Consider the following 22,599-nt stretch of genomic DNA (forward strand, 5'->3'; position numbering starts at 1 on the left):
AGGTAGCCTCGATGCATATTATAAACTCATTATGTGTATCATTTAAAAGGATGTACTCCAGCCATAGAAAACAATATTCCTAGTCTCGGGTAATGTGTGTTCCCAAACTTGAGACTCGTGCTCGCTTCCAGTGTAATGTAACATCCATTACCAAACTGTAACATAAAGTAAATGACCTTGATTTCAAAAAGCAGCAAGTGTCATTAAGGTATGGATGGGACACAGCTAGCTTGATGTCTGTCTTTTCAAATGGATAGAGTGGCATATCCACAGTCAAAGTCCAATTTCCAAACAAAATTTCACATTGACATCAACTATAAAATAGAAAACAAATGGTCATTATCAGAAAACATTTTCAAACAGTATTTTGAATCATTTTAGGATTGCCAAGTGTCCTATGCGTCATGCGTAAGCTGTAAGCGGAGGTTACCTTTTAAAACTCTTTTAACTTTAATAAAAGAGTGTACTAAATCCCATTCATCTTTCAACATGAAATCACAAACTATTATACATGTGTTCCGCGGTCTACCGTGGTCCCGACGTATGCGGCTTCAAGGTTATGGGCGGCGCATAATAAACTGGTTTGCACAGCGGTGTTGGGACATATTGTCACACTCGGTTATCGGATTATTTACTGTTTTTATTTATATGTAAAGAGAGAGAAATGAGAGAAATGAGAGAGAGAGAGAGAGAGAGAGAGAGAGAGAGAGAGAGAGAGGTGTGTGTGTGTGTGTAGAGTGAGAGAGGAAAAGAAAGGGATCGATAGATGGATGGCCTGCTAGTGTTATTCATGCAAATATTTACTGCAATGTTGACTTTACTACAGCATTAGCACTTGTTTCAAAAATAAGTTGCGTCACAACTCAACGCCATAGAAACAGAGCTCTGTTGTAAACAGAGGACAATCTATTCAATGGCAGCCATTTTTCTCAAATTGGTAGAGGCAGTGCCAGGTATTTTTGACCATCTTGACTAATTTTTGAAGGTTTATAGTAAATTGAGTTCTCTAGCTTTACAAGCATAGAACCTACCAACCTTTGTGCGTGTTTTGTTTTTTTGTGCCTGCGTGCATGTGCGGGCGTTCTCCAAAGCTGACAATGGGACTTCGTCATCTTTTTTTGATTTGTTAGGTCCCAGTATTCATCCATATTCTCAACACCACACTGTTTCCGCACATCACCTTGCGACGTACAGTAGGATCGCCATTGGATCGTCGTAGGATCGGAGTGCCACACCCCACACCCACTCATACTGTGTGCGACCAAGATCTGATCATAGCCACTCATGCCATCTAGTGGTGATTTATCATACTGAAATCATTCCCACAGTTTCGATAGTGACCGAGGAGGGTGCAAAGCCTTTTATTACTATATTTTTTTATTTAAAAAACACCCAAAATATACATTTTGGCACTGGATTCTGGAAATGCATTGTTACGTTTTGGCATTAAATTAAGTTTATAAATCGTGACAAGCAAATCGCAGCTGACTTGCCTTAGGCTAGCGCAAGTAGCTAATGCAGCAGTTTACCTCCTCACTCAGTGTTCCTTCTCAAACACCGCAAACAGATGGACTCAAATGCACGACACAAGCACAGACCCATACAGCGGATCGATACTCCCTGTCGTCTGAGTGTTCTGTCTTCGGGAGCAAAAACAGGGGAGGCATTTACCATCTACCATATTAAACCAGTAACTGCAAAGCATTCCTGAGCAGAACCAACATTTCTTATTATCTGACGCGTGCTGAATTGAGGTCTTGCAAGGACTGCTGCCACCTTGTGCAGTGCTGTCATCACATTTTCTTTTTGACTAGAATTTCCTTTCTGAGCATTAATAAAAAAATTGTAAAAGATTATAGTATTCATACAGTTTAACATTGAAGGCGTAGACAGAAAATGCTGCTTGAAACCAATTTTATAAGCTTTAGAATGTTTAAGAGTAGAGGTTGAAGCTCATGCCAGATACACTTCACTACATGTGCGTGGTAGACTTTAAGGCAGCGGTCCCCAATCTTTTTTGCTCCACGGACCAGTTTCATGTCAGACAATATTTTCAGAGACAGGCCTTCCAGGTGTGATGGATAAATACTACAAAATAATATGATATGACCCACATGAAAACGGTGGTATTTTCTAAACAGAAAAATAAACAAGAATCATGACACGAGGAATGTCTGGCTTCAACACTCTTTGGTTGCTATGGTCAAATTAAAATGCCTTCAAAATAAGATACACCGCAAATTGAAAGTGCACGAAAATTACGACTCACCATCGCCGCATATTTTGCAGAGTGGGCTTGCTGCGTGGGAATCTCCCGCTGAGATCAATTCGTATTTTTAGCGGTAACCAATCACGTGACCGAGGAGCGCTCCCTGACCTGCGTCAAGAGTAACACACTGTTAGATGATCTAACTTTTCTAATTAAAATATATTTCAGATTCCGAAATAAATAAAACCGAAGTCATGTAAGTCCTTCGTTCTTTCTGTGCGGCCTGGTACCAAATTACTCACAGACCCGTACCGGTCCGCGGCCCGGGGGTTGGGGACCCCTGCTTTAAGGTATTGGAGGGGGGCTCAAAACAGATGTGGTGAAATCAATAGGATCATTTGTGTAATTTTTTGGGGTGGAATGAATACATGTGGGCCACGTGGCTACTGGCAAGGATATCACCACAAGGATGTGGAAACGCTGGTCCATCATTCAAAAAGAGATATTAGCACGGGCGCCTGGTGAGTAGACTCTAAAAGGCTTAATTATGCGCCATCCCTCCTCCATCAGAACATTTCACGTGGGACAGATGCACAGCGGTGGCTAGTCATTCAGCCTAATGCGCCGATGCAGGGAGTCGTGTGGATACATAAAAGCCATTAAGACTTGCGAACGAGCAGGAAAAATACAGAGCAACTGAATGATATTTTACAAACGGCACATAAACAGGCACGCTGTTAAAGGAGCAGTTGTCTTTGTCTAAAGCAGAGTGCGCACCAATGATAATCATGTCAAATTGGAGTATTTTCAGTTTCTAATGATGAAAGTCAAGAAAGGCCTGATTTGCAGAGGTCTCTAAACGAATGTCCTGAGCTATGATTGCGTGATGTGGGGTCTTTTAAGGGTGTTTTTTCCTCAATGACCTTCTCAGAAAACAGTCCAGCCCACCATCTGTTCAAGATTTATGATCGCACGTGTGGTCAAGACATTTCACTCGGGCTTTGGAGCGATAGCCAAAAAAGGAAGCGGCCTAAATCTTGTGTTGTTGCCAGTCAAAAAGGCAAAGATGCATCTTTACATTCATATGTTTTTTGTGTCCCCACTATTCAAAATTCAGCATTCTAACTACCATATTGGCCCGAATATAAGACGGTGTTTTTTGCATTGAAATAAGACGGAAAAGGTGGGGGTCGTCTTACATTTGGGGTCGAGACATTATACCCATTCACGACGGAAGATGGCGCCAGATATTATTGAAAGTATGCTGAACTTGACCCCCCAGGCCAAAGCGAACCCCTGTCACAAAGAATAATAAAAATAGCGATAGCACGAAGAAGAAAAATAAAAATAGTGGTAAAAAAGAAAAGAGGAGAAAATAATAGAAGAGATAACAGAAAATGGAGAAACGTAGCGACAATCTGGAGAAAAGTGGGTCGACAGTCGGCCAGGTTAACCGGCAGCTGGGGAGAAGTGATGATGTAATTTACATTTCAAAAATCAGAAGCTATTCATTTACGAATGTGATTGCACTTTAGTTTCCATATTTAAATGTTCAGCTATTAAGATTTAAATGAGGCAAAATAGCATGCTTTTTCTCTCAAATATATTGTTATAATCATTTGTTTTCTGTATAAAAATTAATTTGGAGTTCAAAAAGTCTTTTTTGAACCGTCTTATATTCGGGCCAGTACGGTACTATTGCATTTGTGAAATATGAATTAAGCAGCAAAAGCAAATCGTTTCATGCATTTCAGAGGGCGGCCATTTTGCCAGTTCCTGTTGACTTGAAATTGACGTCACAGTGCCGAGGGCAGTAATGGGCAACCTCGGTTCTCGAGGGCCGCTATCCTGCATGTTTTGGATGTTTCAATCCTCCAACAGACCTAACTCATATGATCAGCTCATCAGAAGACTTCTAACGATACTGATCAATTGAATCAGGTGTGTTGGAGGAAGGAAAGATTGAAAGAGGAGAGAATCAAAGTCTCCTTTTACCAGTGGATAAGAGATGTCATGCTCAAAACCTGCATAAAGTCCCGCACAACCTAAGTTTGTAAGTAAATAAGAAGCTGTAGCATCCATTGGGAGACATTTCTCCTGTCTCATTTAGATCCGCTTTAATCCCAAGCGGCGACTCTTCAGTTCCAAAAATGAGGACTGCCGTTGCCCACCCCAAGTCAAGTCAAGTCAACAATATTTATAGAGCACTTTCAAACAGCCCAGGCCAAAAAGGGCTCCGATTGTAAACATCACATGACCAAACCCAGAAAAAGGTGAGCCATGATTGGTCATTCATTACCAGAGCTCTGAGCAACTGTGAAGTCATTGTCAGTTAACAGCAAGTGGCAAAATGGCCGCGCCCTGGAATGGATAAAAAGGAGTGGATTTTTATGCCTAGTTCATATTCCACAAACATACAATTTAAATTAGAATGCCATGTTTAGACGAGTGTGGGCACATAGAACATATTAATGTCAAGAAAACTTTAAACTAGACATACTCTCTTATGACTTTAACAACTGTCATGTTGTTTACTTATTAAGTGTATCACACCGCTGTTATTTTAGTTTCAAAATAACCATTTTGAAAAAAACAAAAACAAAAAAGTCCCACGTCACCGTTATTTTTTATTAGTGGTAGTCAGGATGGCAGCCAGACAGCAAAGCGTGATAGCTGTGTCTTGTGGCCAGTGACTCCACGTGAGACAAAAATAGTGTAACGTGTCAGTCTGCGGGGAGGGCTTCATACCAAATATCAAAACAACCAGCACTGAGCAGCTGCGAGGCACACGGTTGGCACTGTCCAGCTCTCAGAGCTTTTTGTATATCTCTTTGACTCCACCGTATACATTGTGCTCATCCAAATTTACTCTTCTGAGAGACAAAGCTGTTGAGAATGTCGCAAGGCAGCTTCGTCTTCACGTCCGATGCTTTACGCTCGCTCCAATTGGACGAGGACATGCTGGAGAGACACAAGCACAAGCAGCGCTTGGCCTCCCATCATCTGCTGAGCTTTGCTCTGAAGAAAGAGACCTGGGACAGAACGCCTTTTCGGTCCAGCGTTACTCTGAGGCCGACTGTGTGCCGAGATGTGGTGATCCAAAACGTTCTGTACACAGGCAACTTGGAGGCTATGCGGCGCCTCTTTCCTCGAGGATCCACCGCCAGCCTCATCATCGAGCCGCAGGGTGGGGAGATGCGCTGGGTCGCCCGGGGGGAGGGTAAGAGACGACATCTGTCATCATTAGGATTTAATTTCGCAATTCGGCACGTGGTAGCCGGTCAACTAATTTATGAGGATTGTGTTTTCGAGAGACCCACGTTCAATGGGGGCGTGGCATTAACTTGTTCTGTACAATAGATTGTGATAGTATGCAAATCTCAAGCAGCGTGACGCCTCTGCAAGTCAACACGAAACACAGAAACGGATTATTTTTAGAAACCTATCACGAGGTGACATTGGCATGAGGAACACATTGATGAGAAATGTCGGTCATAAAATCCACAGCATCGGTGCTCATGGACTGCAAACCTTGAGCCAAAGACAAACCAATGTTACAGCCATTACTTGTTGACTGACTGTTTCTTAAATGCCTTACCCCACCTTATAGATACAGGGTCAAAAATTGTCATTTTAGAGTAGTTCTATCCTGTGACTGGTTGCTGCTTACACGCTACACCCAAGAGTGGCTCGAATCTGCGCCGACATAGTTTACTGGGTCATATCACGTGACCTCCAGAAATAGCCTCGTCTGCTCAAACAACACACACAAACAACACCGCGTTTATCTTCATGGAAAAAGTACCAGTCCAGAAGTAGTTCGGCAGAAGCGATGGCTTACGTGGCGCCAAAGGTGAAGTGGCACAAGCGAAAGACATTCCGCAGCGACGTGATCGCCGTAGCCAAGGCCACAGGTTGCGTCCTGCGGTTTTGGAACTCCCTGCTTGTGGGCGACGAGCTGACGCTGGTCAGCATAATGGACGATGATGAATACTTCTACTTGATTGACGCCACTTATGACACCAGCAACATAGACGAGTGGACCGACTTCAGATTTAACTACAGAAGCTTGAGTAGGTTTTTTAAACAGTTCCACGTACTGCCAATGGAGGGACGAACTTGTGCTTTGTGTCAGTGTTCGACTCTCACTGTCCTTCTTTTGTCTCGGCAGGGCTTTGGTCGCTGACATACGAGCAGGAGCTCACAACGCCGCTTCACATCACGGCTGGTCGAGGCTTCACCGAATGCCTGAAACACCTGCTGCAACGAGGAGCCAGTGTGGACCTGGCGCCAGGTGGCATCACCGCCTTGCACGAGTCCTGCGTCCACTGTGAGCCAGAGTGTACCAGACTGCTGCTAGTCCACGGTGCCAACGCCAATGCTGTCTCGGAGGACGGCCGTATGCCTTTGCACTTGTGCTCCAGCCCTGAGTCCTTTGAGTGAGTATTGCGTCGCGTAAAACCAAAAAAAAAAATACGCGTTTCATGCCGATCGCAAATTGACTTCCACTCTTCCCAACCTCCATCTGCAGATGTGCCAAGTACCTCCTTCAGTATGGCGCTGCAATCAACGGCCGCACTGTGGATGAAGACGACACTCCCTTGCATGTGGCAGCCAGGAACGGTCTAAGGGACCACGTCCAGCTCTACTTGCGCTACGCAGCCGCCGTGGACAAAAAGAACGACGAAGGCCTCACGCCCCTGAACGCTGCCTGCTCGCAGCCGCAGGAGCTGCAGGACCTCCAGCGCTACTTCAACTTGTGCCAAATTCTGATCAAGTCCGGGGCTGACATCCACACGACAGACCAGGACAAACATACGCCATTGCACATGGCGTGCAAGAATGTCAATGCAGACTTGGTTGAGCTGCTGTTGGCCAATGGGGCCAGCGTGAACGAAATGGACTACGGCGGTGAAGCCCCTATGCACAACATCCTCAAGGTGGTTTGCTACAAGCTTGCCCATAGTCCTGAGAGGGTTGTCCGTGCCCTGCTCAATCACGGCTCCATCCGAGTGTGGCCCGGAGCACTTCCCAAGGTAGGAAAGCAGCTTTCCAAGCTTTTGTACACATTTTGTTGCGTTTCTATTATAAATGCTTCCAAAATATGCAATATTAACCGTCCCAACTTGTCAGTACTGGGGGTTCTTCAGTTTTACAACAGAAGTCCTTTCCTAGGATGGTGACGATGTTATCAAATTGTGCTCAGACTAATCTTCGCTAATTCATGGATGGGAAACTTGGCGGCGGCCACTTTGCGTTGTCCAGTGATTAATCTGCTAAAAAACCAAAATGTGTTCCTTTTTTACATAATACAGCACAATACTATACGTATTCTTTTTTTTTTTCCATCACAATGCACTGTGTCAGGGCGGCACGGTGGATTGCTCGTTAGCACTTCGGCCTCATAGTGCAGATGTGCAGGGTTCGATTCCTTCAGACCTTCCTGTGTTGAGTTTCCATGTTCTCCCCGTGCCTGCGTGGGTTTTCCCTGGGTACTCCGGTTTCCCCCCACATTCCAAAAACTTGCACAGCAGGTTAATGAAACACTCCAAATTGTCTTTAGGTGTGACTGCGAGTGCGAATGGTTGTTCGTCTATGTGTGCCCTGCGATTGGCCATGGTAGGCAACAATGTCATGTTATGAACTGCACGGCTTGATAGATTTTGTTTGCCTATTTACACAAAAAGTTCAGACTATCACGCCGGTAAAGGTCACTTGCCCTTCCTCCTGTGCCAGTCTGATTGTTGGCCCCGCCCTGATTGTTCCCCCCTGATGGTCCTTCAATTGTGTTAAACCCTTTCATGCACCAATAATGATAACCTGTAACCTGATCACATGATAGGCTGTCCGCTGGAGTAACCGCTGTCCCCGAAAGAGTTAAATAGTCCTTGTCTCCGTTTGTCCCCTGGCAGTGTGTTTCATCTTTGTGCTTGCAGTCAAGCCTCTCGCCACAGGCCTGACCAGCCCTAGCCATGTTTCAGCGGTCGCTGAATCTCAAGTAAATCTCCGCTTTGCTCTCAACCCTGCATTTGTGTCCTAGTCCAAGCCTGGTACTGACAGACTTTAATTTCTTTGTAGATTTGTGCGAAATTGGCAAAGGAAAAATATTGCTTTCCCAAATTTCTTTCATTTATTGGACGCACTGAATTATAAGACGCAATCTACAATGCATCCACTAGATGGAGCTACGCTCAAGGAAATGCCAACAGAACGATCAGATGTCAGTAAAACTTATTGTTTTATAGCGACACAGTTTACTTAACGAAGAGCAACTTATAACATTGACTCGTTAACGTTGAACTCTCTTGCCGCTGCTCTATTTCCGTGTTCAACTGCGTAACCTGATCGCCTTAAGTGTGAACTCTGCGTTGTAAGCATGTCTCGAGCAAGGAGCCATTTTGGGGTCAACATATTATCGTAAAATAATCATGAACAAGGCGCATTGTATTTTAAGGCGCGCTGTGAGCTTTTAAGAAAATGGAAGGCTTTTAGGGCACCTTTTAGTGTGGAAAATACGGTACCATTTTCTACATTAGACCTAACATCTCAGCAAAAAAAAAATAATAATGACTTCATTAATAAAGGAAATTGGTATTTTGTTAAGCTAACCCAATTTGGTGCAGATCCAAATAGGGGTTGTTGTTCGGATATTACCGTTCTCGCTTTGACAGGAGCTACGAATCAATAATTAGCCAGTTTGGGATCAAGGTGTCTAATTTTGCATCATTAGTGAGCTGTGCACTTTTACCACCTTGACATAGTGTCATTTTCAAGACCTCTCAACTTCCCAATCCTTTCCCGACACAACATGCAGCGTTGCTCTCGATGCAGCAGGAAGCAGACTCACAACTACAGAGTGCACCCACGTGCACCAGACAAAAAACAAAAACAAAAAAACGCCTGCTTCCTAATTAGGCGAGTGTTAATAGGAGATTAATTAGCACTAATTGCATAATTTCCAGTTAGACCCCCGGAGGGAGCCCCAATCTGTTCATTTCACAAGTGTTTAATTACTTTAGTTCTTTTGAATCTATGGCGCTGGCTCACAAACTCCAGATAATGGCAATAGTTTTGAATCCTGTCGCGTTTCTGACAGGATTTCTCTGCATTGTGATGTTGATTTTCAGGTTCTGAGGCACTGCTCTCAATCGCCGCGCACCATCGAAGTGCTGCTCAACTCCTACAGTCAACTCAGAGTCACTGACACCTGGGTTGAGTCTGTCCCACTTGAGGTCTTTGAGGCAAGTGTACCCGTGGATGGAAACCATCGCTTTTTACAACGTATTGTACTTCGTGGAGTTGCACACAGGACTGATTTTTACTTCTTAATCATTTTTTACAGCGTGTGAGATTCCACACAGAATCTTTTGTGCCTTTGCATTTAGAGTAGCTTTTATGATTTTGATGCCATGGTGCCACTTTCTGTCATGTTTGTAAATGTTAGTGTACATGGTGAATAATGCACTGAAGCTTGAGTAGGAAAAAAAATCCTGAATGGAATCAAAATTGCAATATCTGTTAGAAAAATCACAATTCAATTTTTTTTCAGAAAATCGTTCAGAGTACTTGAAATAACACAAAACATGCCGACGACTCGGAGAGACTGAGTCAGCTTGAAATAATAACGGCATAATGACTGATGGACTGACATGCCCACCACTGAGTAGTGGAGACTAGTAGTAGTAGTCGTCAAAGGAAGATGAAGAGGAGAAACAGATGAAGCTGGGCGAGCTTGTTGGATAGTCTCATAAGTAAATTGTGGTTGCAATCGTTTCCAGGTCGCTTTTGTTGTGCAATATCACTTGTGAGAAAAATTATATACAAACACTCAACACAAATTGCATTTGTCATTTTCAATCCCCAAATCCAGGACTCATCTGACCACATTGTTGACCACTCTTAGAAACATTTGAAAACAGGTTTGACATTTATGATGGCCAGGAAAAGCCGTTTTACGAGTAAATCGGAGAGGACAAGTCACTCTTAACACAGACCACAGCACAGGATAATTTTTTGGAGACATCTCCATCTAGACCAGGGGTCACCAAACTACGGCCCGCGGGCCGGATCCGGCCTGCCTCCACATTTGGTCCGGCCCCCTGAACAATACCAGAGAGTCTTTTGATTTATTTTTCATCTATGCATATTTGTATTTTATCATAAAATTTGGCTTTTGCAATAAAATATTCCTTCGTTATGAACTATGTTCATGATTAACTATTAGCTAGTAACAATTTCATAAACACATATAACATGACATTTGTTCCATCCTTCTGCGGTCTGTGCCGTTATCTGGCAACCCCAGAAAAAAAAAATCCTAAACCCGTCCCTCTCAAAGAGAACGTAATCATGGCAAAAAGGTGAGGAAAGAGAAATAAATTATTCAGAATACAGGGAATTTAACCCAAAATGGAGAAACATTTTTTTTTCAACGCAAAGAAAAGATTGTCTGTCTCATCTGTTGGTGGCGGAATTCAAAGAATACAATCTGCGGAGACACTATGAATCCCGTCACGACAACAAGTACGATTTTTTGCATGGGCAAATGAGAGCAGACAAACTGTCAACGCTAAAAAGAGGAACGTTAGCTCAGCAAAATACATTTGTACGCCAAACTCAGCTGAACCAGCCATCTGTTCGGGCTAGCTTTCGGTTTGCTCAACTGATAGCAAGCAGCGGTAAGGAGAGTTTGTCAAAAAATGCATGAATGCTGTCGCGGAGGTGGTGTATCCCGAGAAGAAAGACGTCTTTAATACCGCGAGTGTATCAAAAAAAGTTATTTGATTTTGTGTAGGTTTCTGGGAAACAATACATTTTTACGTCTAGGTACTCTTGCAGTCACACTTTTGCTGTTACAAACTGACCCTGGCCCCCCCATCAGAGAAGCGAAAAGTTATGTGGCCCTCACAGGAAAAAGTTTGGGGACCACTGATCTAGACCCTTTGCAGACTTTTATTAAAAGAGATGACGAATGGTCGAATTAGGGCCAGTTATGGGTAGAGGTGTGCCTGCCATTTTCATTTGAAATGTTTTGCCTTCAAGTCTCAAACTTTGCTCGCTTGCTTTTAAAATATAAGTTTACAGCAACAACAACAACAACAAAAAACAAAAAATAAAAGACATGAGCTCTTTTTTTTATTCTTCCTCACCAGGCACACCAGGAGTTCTACGAGTCTGTCTTCTCCCTAGCACGGACTCCTCGCTCCCTGCAGCACTTGTCACGATGCAAACTGAGGGTCTATCTGGAGGGAAGACTCAACAAAGTGGTCCCAAGGCTCCACCTGCCAACATTTATCAAGAACTACTTGCTTCTGGATTTCAGAGGTTATGTGCACTAGTTAAGCACATTTGATAAGTTCTATTCAAGAGTCTGCTGCTGCTAGAGATCAATATTGCACGAGTTTGATTGGTCTTGACTTCAGCCTTTAAGCTTGCTTCCTTTTTTCACCACGAGAGGGCGCCAGAGACTTAATCTGATTAAGTACTTTTTTTCCCGGTGCTCATCCTCGTTTCCATCGATCCCAACATCATTCATCGTCCGTCTCCTAACGAACATATGCTCACCTCTATATTAATCACGTTTTGCCTTCGTATTGATAAGCCTCTTTCCGTTTTATTTGATTTTTTACCTATTAAATGTTCTGATTTTTATGTGAATGTCCACTGCGTGTTGCACTTTGCCAAATTCCAAGCATTTAATTGCACGGTCGTTTATGTGCAATAAACTTGAAATTTAATTGGACACGAGGAATTTACTTGTTTGTCTTTCGTTTTCTTCTTATGTTTTCATTTGCACGTTAATTTTGCTCTATCTTTAAAGTCATAATTTAGAGCAAAATTGGATGAATGCTCCCTGCATAATTTCGCTGCGGATGAGAACGTTTTTGAAGATCAGCAGACATTTGAATCGGTGTGAGGAAAACACAGTCCAGGTAAATCTTCAGAAATGAATATCATGGAGGAGTTAATTAATTTCAGTAGTTTTATTCAAAACGTCAAAACTAAGAACTGACGCTCACAATTATGTTTTGAGTGAGTTCTTGTTTTTTTTTAATGATTATAAGCTTCAGACGGCTTCAGACAGATTAAAACTAATCAAATAAAACCATGCAATAGTTTTGTGTAGTGACTCCGTATGAGTTTACTTTTTGACTTTTCAATGTTAATAAGGTTTCCATGGCATTCTAATTTATTGCGTTGCACTTGTTAAAAAAATGCTATCAACAATCTGATTTTTGTTTCTAAAAGAGGAAAACATAAACAGATTTCATTTTAATGAAAAAAGTTTTTTTTTCCTGAATCCTATAAGCGAAACATACATTTTAATTATGACAAAAAAACATAATTTAAAACACTTTTTACATACGTTCAGTTTATTTTATCCATAACCCTAAATAACCACAAAATAATCATGACAATTTGAAGGATTTGAGTTAACATTATTATTGCTGTTAGCAATACACTGAAAAAATAGATATATTGCCCAGTGTTTGCACAAACTAAAATCATCTGCTTCTGGATAAATTTTTAAGGTGGTGATTAGTCCACTTAATGTATCTGGACCCAGACGATTATATTTCGTGACGCCATCTCACGAAATAAAAATAGTCAATTCAACAACACCTTTTTTCTATGTACTATAGTTAACCAGGGCGGCACGAGATGGGAATTGTTTTATGACGCATGAATTTATTCTCTTGTCTTAAAAAAATAATCTTGTTAACTACAGGGCGGTACTGCGATCAACCGGTAATCACGTCCGCCTGACAGTGCAGAGGTGCAAGGTTCGATTCCGGCTCCTTCCTGTGTGGGGTTTGCACGTTCTCCCCGTACCTACGTGGATTTACTCCGGTATCCTCGCACATTCCAAAATCATGCATTGCAGGTTGCAACACTCTAAATCAGGAGTGCCCAACCTTCTTCGACGATTCAAGCAACCGACCTCCCGCGATCAACCCGCTACCGCAAGTGCACGCATACATACTAGACGCGTGCCAATGATGAGCAACAGCCATAACGACCCGAACATGACCGAAACTCAAAAACATGGATACAAGAGTGTGTGTGTTTGTAAAAAGGAATCGGTGCCTACCTTGGTCGAGACCTGACGCGGTGACATAGGACGCACTTTGGCAGCGTCGTCAGTGTAACAACGTCGCTGTTGTCGCTCACGTGTCCCGTTAAACTCCCTTTTTGGCGCTTTAAATTCCCATTCTTTGCCCGTGCCATCGTGCCATCGTGAACTGTACATAAAACAAACTTTGAATGGAAAAAAAGATAAGACAACTGCTGTGATCGCAAAATGCAACTCCAGGCTGCTGACAGCTAACAACTTCCGGTGATGTAGTCACGCGCCGCCATGGGTTAAAGGTGACTTGCTTTGTTATACTATTTTCTTTTTCAACTACTTTATTTTGTGAAAGTGAAAGTGTGAAAGCTTGGGGTGCAGTATGCACTAACACTAAAATATAGAATATTAATAACACGCACACAGACATACTTTTTTAAAAATCCATTTCCCCCTTGACTTCTGCAATAGACTTGGAACCAGTTCGTTGGGTACCAGTGGATCGCGATCGACTGGTTGGGCAACCCTGCTCTAAATTATCTCTAGGCCAGAGTGTGTGCATGAATGTTTGTCTTTGTGTGCCCAGTGATTGGCTGACAATCAGTTCAGGGTGTCCCCCCCCCCCTCCCCGCTCGACTACAGCCGGGATGGCCTCCAGCACGTCCGCGACCCTCGCGAGGATAAGATAAAATTTAATGGATGGGATAGTTATAGCCATTACAATAACACTCTGTTAAAATAAATGGGTACTCAAAACAATTCTTGTCTTGTTAGACATCTCTTTATAACTACAGTATAGGCAACCCATGAGGCATAAACGATGTAAAGGTTTTACGCACCCAATAAGTAGTCTCCCTATTTTTATTGTTTTTTTTAAATCCAAGTCCAAATGAGAGCACCCAGGCTCCCCCGCGTTCTCTGTGAAATTATGAGCAAGAGGCTGGCCGGGGCCCTCCGCTGTTAATCAGGCTGGGCTGTGATCTGATGTTGCTGTCATGCATGCGTGCAATCAGACGAGCGCTTGGAGAGCTCGGCCACCCGGGACTCAATGGGGCTAATCATCATCGCCATCATCATGATCAGCTCGCGTGCATGGCCATTTACAAGATGACATGAGCTGACATTAAAGATGCTTTGAATTTGGCCCAGCACCGCAAATAAAAATGGTGCTTATTTTGGTCCATTTGGAAACATACAGACCCCACGATTGCACCCCCCCCCCCAAACTTAAAACTAATGTGACTTTGGCCATGTTGCAAACCCACGCTGCAGTTGACCTCACACAGATACGCCTTTTATCTGAATCTAATTTTCCCAAAGTATCTCTCTCCAGGGAACAATTGTTGCAGCACTTCTTTATCCGGGGCCAAACACATTGTTTGGAGGGGCACCGGAGAAGAGGCCAAAGAGAGACGGGGAGGGAGCTGGGAGGTGGAGAGATGGGGGGACAGCTGCCTCGACTCCCTTCCAGACGCTTAGCGAGTGGGGGTGCGGGGTGCTGGGGGGGGGGGGCACAAAAGGCTTGGTTGTTTTGAATCCACAGTAATTGCTAATCATCAATCAAAATTAATAATAGCTGATTGGCTTGGTGTGGTCGACGGTGATAGAAGGGGAAGGACTTGGATGGGGGGTGGCGGGGGGGGGGGCTCCCTACTGGGAAACGACCGCCTCTCAGGACGGCCAAAAAGTCAGAGGCTGAATAAGGAAATGAAGCGTAATTTGAGGAAGATGGATGAGCCCCCGGGGACCACAACGCCCCCCCCCCCCCACCTTTGCACATGATAACCAATGCGCTCGCTCTCGCCCTCCCTCACTCTCGTTGCGTGCTCACATCAGAGAGGGAGGAGTTGCCAAAGAGCCCCAGAGCCCAGGCAGCCGTGTGTTGATGTGACAAATAAGACGGGCGCAAAGCGGAGAACACAAGCGGACTGCGCAAAAACGTCGTTCTAGTTCCACTTTCGGGGATGCGGCTCAGGATCTTCTTGCGAAAAGTTTGACATTTTTGGGGCGGGGGAGGAGACGAAAGAGGGAGTTTGCATGCAAAGATGCAGAGACCAGGAGGGCAAGGGACTGCCTTTTCCATCGATTCCCTCATCGGGACCCCCCAGCCCAGACCGGGACACTTGCTCTATACGGGCTACCCCATGTTCATGCCCTACAGACCCCTGGTCATCCCGCAGGCCTTGTCCCATTCGCCTCTGTCCTCCGGGATCCCTCCACTGGCGCCGTTGGCGTCCTTCGCGGGCCGCCTCACCAACACTTTCTGCGCCAGCTTGGGCCAAGGCGTGCCGTCCATGGTGGCGCTCACCACCGCCATGCCCAACTTCTCCGACCCGCCGGACAACTTTTACCCGCCCCAGGAGCTGCCGGGACCGCGTCTGAGCGCCGCCGAGCCCGGCGCGAGGAGGCAGGAGAGCCCGCACTCGGACGAGCTGCACGGCCGCGAGAAAAGCTCCGAGTTGCTGAACTTTTCGGAAACTTTTCAGACGATATCAGGTAAACTTTGTCCCCTGATTGAATGTTGTTGTGAGGCGTTGACTGGAACTGCTGAAATATGAGTTATTTTTGAAAGGATCGAACGTCTGACCATTAAAAAAAATCATCTATTGCTGTTTTGTTGTGCTATACTTTCAGGAAAGCATTTTCGTTACATTTATGTGACATTAAAAATGAAAACAAGTTCGCCTGGTCACTCCAACGAATTTAAAAGAACTACTTCACCACTATTGGTCGGTTTCAGTGATAAAAAAGCGGCGCATAAATACAACACGCGTGTGCAATAGTCATTCTGAGTAATGTTCATGACATCATGTCAACAGTTTTTTTTTACGTTGGCTGACAGATTCCTCAGCGAAATGAGCGGCGCTCAGAAGATGAGTTTAACTTGTGCATTTTATTCATTAAAATACATTTTATCGACCTCTATTTTTATTCACGTAAATGCACTCTTAAAACTGCCCTGTCAACGCAATTTTAGGCAAATTTGGAACGACTCGGAACTTGGGTCAATTTGACTCAACTGTCTTTCTTTATCTTTCCTTTTTTTAAAAAAAAATATATAAATCAATCAAAATGACCCAAAAAGCGTGTCGGTCCTGTTTTTGACCAACGTCGGCTCTTTTTACGACGAGGCGGTTTTAAGGGCGTCTTTTATTCCTCATCAAAGGAAAAAAACTCTCCCCCCCCCCCCCCCCCCTCCGCATCGTTTAACTATTCTTTTGTCTTTAAAAGGCGAGACCAAGCTGTACAGTTCAGACGACGAGAAAGCGGACCCGAAGTCCGCCGAGGCCGCGTGCAGCGATCGTGACGACAGCTCCGCGGACAGCGAGAACGAGAGCTTCTCGGACGGCAACACTTGCGGGCCACTGTCGCAGAAGGCCAAACTCAAATTGGGGCCCCACGACGCGCTGCCGCCCGGTGCCTCCTCGGCGGGCAAGAGCCGCCGGAGACGAACGGCTTTCACCAGCGAGCAGCTGCTCGAACTAGAAAAGGAGTTCCACTGCAAAAAGTACCTTTCGCTCACCGAGCGCTCGCAGATCGCGCATGCGCTCAAGCTGAGCGAGGTCCAGGTGAAGATCTGGTTCCAGAACCGACGCGCCAAGTGGAAACGCATCAAGGCCGGCAACGTCAACAACCGCTCGGGGGAGCCCGTGAGGAACCCCAAAATTGTGGTGCCCATCCCGGTGCACGTCAACAGGTTCGCCGTGAGGAGCCAGCACCAGCAGATAGAACAAGGGACGCGGCCGTGAACGCAATGACGTCACTGAAAAACAAAAAAAAGAAGCAAAGAAAATCGAAAGAAACACTTAAAGAGACTCCAGCGTGAAGCACAAAGTGGAGTGAGGACTGGAAATATTCTGTCACTTTTATTTATTGATTTGTGAATATGTACATAACACAACCGTACAAATGGGCACTATCACCAGAATGTGTATTGTTTTCTTTTTTCGTATTTATACGTCAGGCCAAAACTTTCTGTTTGTTGCATGTGATTTTCTCATTTTGTGGCGAGGCTGTTTAACTTTTTTTTTTGGTTTGTTTTATTGGTGGGCGGGGGGTGTTTTATACAATGTGTTTGCATGCAAGAAGCTTTTGCTTCGGGAAAAACCACATTGGATAGATCATGAAACGAAAATGACCAAACAAGGGACATGTGTAAAGTCGAGTGATCTAATAAATCTGTTTCTATATAAAAGTCTCATTCAACTTTGAATCTTTCACTCGGTTAGAACACTGACAATTGACGTTTTGTATGTCACAACTGAAATGAAAAATCGGTGTAAACTTTCGACATTTAAAAAATATAATTTTGGAAAAACGTGTCTTATACAAATGTAACGTTTTAGATTTTGTAAATAGACATGTCAAAGAATAGTTACATGTGTAAAAAAAATATCACTGTCAACGACCTGCTGGCATTTAATTTGCTTGCCATGGGAATTTGAAATTCAGTTAAACGAATTAGTGAATTGATTTCGTGACAGCAGACTTAGTGGACTGACATGTGGACTGATGGATCACTGACATCAATTTCTCCTTCATTCACAATTGTGCAAAAACGCCATCCCAATCTGAAACAATTGAATACAGAATGTTATGGTGTAGAACAATTATGATTTGATGGGGGGGGGCAGCTTTTCTTTTGGTTAATGTAACAAAAAAAATTCCACCATCAAGGGTGATTTTGCTTTTATGGTCGAGTGAGGGGTGTGTTAGAATAATATATTGCATCTTGCGTGTGTGTATTCGTGTATGTGTGTGTATTTTGTCTGGCCTGAAAGACAGCACAGAGGCACTCATCCTAGCTGCTCAGGAGCAGGCCCTGAGCACCAGAGCCATTGAGGTCCAGATATACCACACCAGACAAGACCCAAGGTGTAGGTTGTGCAAAGAGGCACCTGAGACGATCCAACACATAACTGCAGGGTGTAAGATGCTGGCAGGGAAAGCCTACATGGAACGCCATAACCAGGTGGCTGGCATAGTCTACCGAAACATCTGTGCGGAGTATGGACTGGAAACCCCAAGGTCAAAATGGGAAACACCTCCGAAGGTGGTGGAGAATGACAGAGCGAAGATCCTGTGGGACTTCCAGATCCGGACTGACAAGATGGTAATGACGAACCAACCAGATATCGTGATAAAAGATAAATGGCCGAGGAAAGACGTTGTAGTGGATGTAGCGGTCCCAAGTGATGGAAACATCAGGAAGAAGGAACACGAGAAACTTGAGAAATACCAAGGGCTCAGAGAGGATCCCGGGAACAACATCGGACATCTCACTCCAGAAATGTGCAGTGCTGGGAACAGCAAGGATACTGCGCAGAACCCTCAAGCTTCCTGGCCTCTGGTAGAGGACCCGAGCTGAATGAGGGACGGACACCACCCAAGGGGTGAGACGAGGATTTTTTTTTTTTTATACATAGATACACACACACACACACACACCTATTCCGTCTCCTGAGAACGGAATGGAATTTGCATCATGTTACAGTATTATACTTTTAAATTATTAAACAGAGAGCATGTTGGTAAAAATAAAACAAAACCACTAAGTAATAATAATAATACTCACACTAAGTTTCTCCCAAATAGTTCTGCTTCCATCAGTCATGTCAAACATAAAGCAACAGTGAAAAGCGCGCATATCCCAAATAATATCTGACCACATCCAGTGACAGGAAAGGGAAGCACAGTGCTTTTGGTGTTTTATGCAAAGCTCATATCCTTGCGCTTTCTCTGAAGGCTCTCCAGATCAAGCCGGAATGATTTTGCCTTTTCTTTCCAAAATAGACTGCAGACTCCACAGCCCTGCTCGTGTTACTGCCGCAGCACCTGTTGAAGAATCGTCAAATATGTCTTCATTTCAAATTGCATACCTAATGCCAACTGTAGCGCTTCAATATTTGTCCAGGATTTGGAATTTCAACTGACTGACCTTGTCAGCATTTGATGTTTCCCCTCCAGCTCATCCTTAAAGACTGTAACACCAGGATGGGGAGACAAGTTTTGATGATTCCATCCAGGGATCTGATTAATTGGGCTGCTCAATTCCACGACACTGTGCTACAGCTATTTCGGGTGACAGGGAGTGATGCCGCTATAACCTCATTATTGTTGTCACCATGTTGATCTCCAGTTTGCTTGCCGCGATTATGTGTGAAGGACACATAAATCCATTATGGTGACAAGCTCTCCTCCATTCAAGTCTTTAGTGAACGAGCGCTTGTCACACAGCCACTCCACTTCCAAACAGAAACATCAGAAATTCTTCCTGCGTACAGTAAGACTACCAAAGTAGAACACAAGCCGCTCTGTGCAATGCTGGTTCACTTCCAAACTGGTCTAAATCCAAAACAGTGAAGCCAGAATGGAAATCATGTCAAATGGATTCATTTATCTGTGTTACAAAACCTTTATTTCAAGCGAAGTCAAGTCAAACATTTTCTTTCCAACAATGTGTTCTAGGGATGGGCCACTTAAATGTTGGAGGGGGCCATAATATTTCATCAGTGCAACTGGGGGGTGGGGGGGCTAAAAAGGACCATGACAAACAGTTCCTAAATAAATGTGTTACAAAAATGTCGTTTTAAAAATCTGGACCAAATATGTGCAAAATATGTGTTTTAATTTTAATTTTTGAATATTTTTGTATAGCTCTAGATCACTGTACTCACCCGGCAGCAAAGATTTTGAAGCAAACAACGAAATAACCATTGACTGTACTGTATTTCTTTTTCCAGTGCAAAATGACTTTCAAGGATGGTACAAAACTGCTGAACAGCAAACCACTATTAAGTGTAAAAACTCATTTAGTAATTAATTTTTTTTCTCTCACAAAAATGAACTCAGTACGTTAATATTATTCAGGTACTGTTTTCTTACACTGCATGTAAATTCCATGTCTGCAATAAATAAATGAATAAATGAGGAAGCCGATTCCAGTAGTAACGGACAGTAAACAAAGTGCAACAAAGCCATGCCTGCCATCTAGTGGTGATTGGTGATATTACAACTTAAAACTTCAATCCACCCCATATATTCACATTTCGGAATGCACGGATTCGTATAGTCACATTTTTTTCATTATTTTTTTCTGGTATTTTCCCCGATGTCTCCTCCAATTTTTCATGGAAGGCAAACGATTCAGGGTGCCCCCCGCCTACTGACAGCTGGGGTAGGCACCAGCACCCCCCGCGACCCTAGTGAGGATCAAGCAGTTCGGAAGATGAATGAATATTTTGAATATTTACCAGCGCATTTGGATATTTTTAGGGGTTGTAAAATACATACATAAATAAATGAATAAATGACCACCAATAGTTTTTTTTAATTATGAAGGGGTGGGGTCACACAGAGTTTGGTCACGGGCCACATGTGCCAGCAGTTGACCATTCCTGTTATGTTGTATTGAATATGAATTAAGCAACAAAATCGACCTGTTCCTATCCATCCCAGGGGGTAGACATTTTGCCACTTGTTAACAGTGCTGGGCAGGCTCCATTAATGACAATTCTTCAGTTTCCTGGGCTTAGTCATACAGTTCAGCACCCAGGATTTGCATATTCATGATTTGGATATTTTTTTCATTTTTCAAAATTTTTTCTATATTTTGGATTTTCCCAGTTTTATGGGATTTTTTTCTGCATGTCTCCCATTTCTTTTGGAAAAAACTATGTCAATGAGTGGATGTTTATCAGCATTTTTTAAAGAACAAAATAATTCGGTTGAGGGGGTCAACTAGCGGGCCGCAGGCAGGCCACAGGGTGCCAGTTGCCCATTCTTGCCATAGCAACAGCATGTTTTGCTGTTGGCATTTTTCCTAATGGAACTGGAGCATCAGACAATGTGGAAGGAATTATGAACAGTTCAACATAAAAGTGCGAGTGCAAGGGAAAAAAAAGCCTACTAGAACATCTGAAATTTACTACGGATTTGAATGGTGTTAATTGTATGCGGAAAAGTTGAGTTGGGAATAATGCACTTTGGAAGTAATCCGTCCAACACTGATCCATCCATCCATCCATCCATCCATCCATCCATTCATCCATCCATCCATTTTCCGATCCGCTTTATCCTCACAAGGGTCGCGGGGCGTGCTGGAGCCTATCCCAGCCATCTTTGGGCAGTAGGCGGGGGGCACCCGGAACCGGTTGCCAGACAATCGCAAGACACACACAGACGAACAACCATCCGCACTCACACTCACACCTCAGGACAATTTGGAGTGTTCAATCGGCCTGCCATGAATGTTTTTGGAATGTGAAGGGAAGGAATTATGTAGTACAAGTAATAATGATATTCAATTGTATTTTTCAATTGACAATCATGAGAAACCAGATACAATTTCCTGCTCTGGGGTTATAACTGTATCTCTCCTCTTTGATATCAGTGGTTTAAACACAAAAGCCAGGTGAGGAGTTAAATCTTCAGATGCTCCCCAGGCTGAAATCGCATCATTTGACTTTTGAGGCCAGTTCTTCCCCATTTTGGTTGAACTCCAGATTGTCGAACTTTTGGAGGATGGACAAAAATTTCCACCTGCAGAGAGACGGGAAGGATACCGTTGGGGGGCGAGCGCGTTGGTGGGTGCATGGCGTCCATACAGTGATGTATGGGCAGATGCATCAAATCGCACAAGATAAACAAGCGATGAGTTTCATCAGGGCCATCATGGCTTTAATTTGGCTGCCTAATGAGTCAGATCCAGCGGCGGAGATAAGAGTTGTCAGAGGCTCGGCTCTAATGAATTTCTTGCCACTTGTAATCAAGGTTGCCTGTCTGAGGTTGGGGAGGGGGGGGGGCGATGATTAATGGAACCCTGGAGGATTCCCTCGGCCCTCAGCCTTCATTACAGCTAATGCATTCTCAGGCAAATTAACAGAGAAACGCTGGCAAAAGCCAACGGGCGTGGGGGGGGGGGGCAGAAATGTCGCCGGGGCGATGGGATCCAAGCGTTTATGTACAACAAAGCTCAGAGAGGAAGAGGAGGAGGAGGAGGAAGTTGGGATGTGTGGATTAGGGAGTGCGAAGGGGACGCAGCGATCAGGCAAGATGAAGCTGAAATTGATGAATGGATATTAAGGTCTGGGGGGGGGTGAAGCAGGGAGAACATAATTACGAGTTAAAGAGGTTAAAAGGATGTAACAGGAAGCAAATGTCTATGTAATGTAGCATATGCAAATGAAGACAGCTCATTAGCCAAAGCTCTGCTCAGTGCCTCCTTGACACAACATTGATGCTAGCATGCACATTGGTGTTCTAAAGGAAATCAAAAGGGGGGAATATGGAAAGAATGTTTTGCAAATATGCTTTCGTCACT

At 43.9% G+C, this 22,599-nt stretch overlaps 3 protein-coding genes across 3 annotated transcripts in view; all 3 read left to right on the forward strand.

The window, feature by feature from the left end:
• abcb8 (ATP-binding cassette, sub-family B (MDR/TAP), member 8) overlaps positions 1 to 22,599 on the forward strand; it is a 234,825-nt gene that overhangs the window by 123,701 nt on the left and 88,525 nt on the right. The gene's annotated exons all lie outside the window — the stretch shown is intronic.
• asb10 (ankyrin repeat and SOCS box containing 10) lies at positions 4,928 to 11,860 on the forward strand. Its single transcript, XM_052088604.1, has 5 exons — positions 4,928 to 5,429; positions 6,381 to 6,648; positions 6,741 to 7,245; positions 9,337 to 9,450; positions 11,362 to 11,860. The coding sequence occupies exons 1-5, from the start codon at positions 5,105 to 5,107 to the stop codon at positions 11,545 to 11,547; spliced, it is 1,398 nt and encodes a 465-aa protein (XP_051944564.1). The 5' UTR covers positions 4,928 to 5,104; the 3' UTR covers positions 11,548 to 11,860.
• Positions 15,077 to 17,478, forward strand: gbx1 (gastrulation brain homeobox 1). The gene is made up of 2 exons (XM_052088553.1): positions 15,077 to 15,773; positions 16,509 to 17,478. Exons 1-2 carry the CDS (start codon positions 15,323 to 15,325, stop codon positions 17,024 to 17,026), a joined length of 969 nt encoding a protein of 322 aa, XP_051944513.1. The 5' UTR covers positions 15,077 to 15,322; the 3' UTR covers positions 17,027 to 17,478.

Source organism: Hippocampus zosterae, chromosome 15 (genome assembly GCF_025434085.1).
Source record: "Hippocampus zosterae strain Florida chromosome 15, ASM2543408v3, whole genome shotgun sequence".
In the NCBI taxonomy this organism is placed as follows: Eukaryota; Metazoa; Chordata; class Actinopteri; order Syngnathiformes; family Syngnathidae; genus Hippocampus; species Hippocampus zosterae.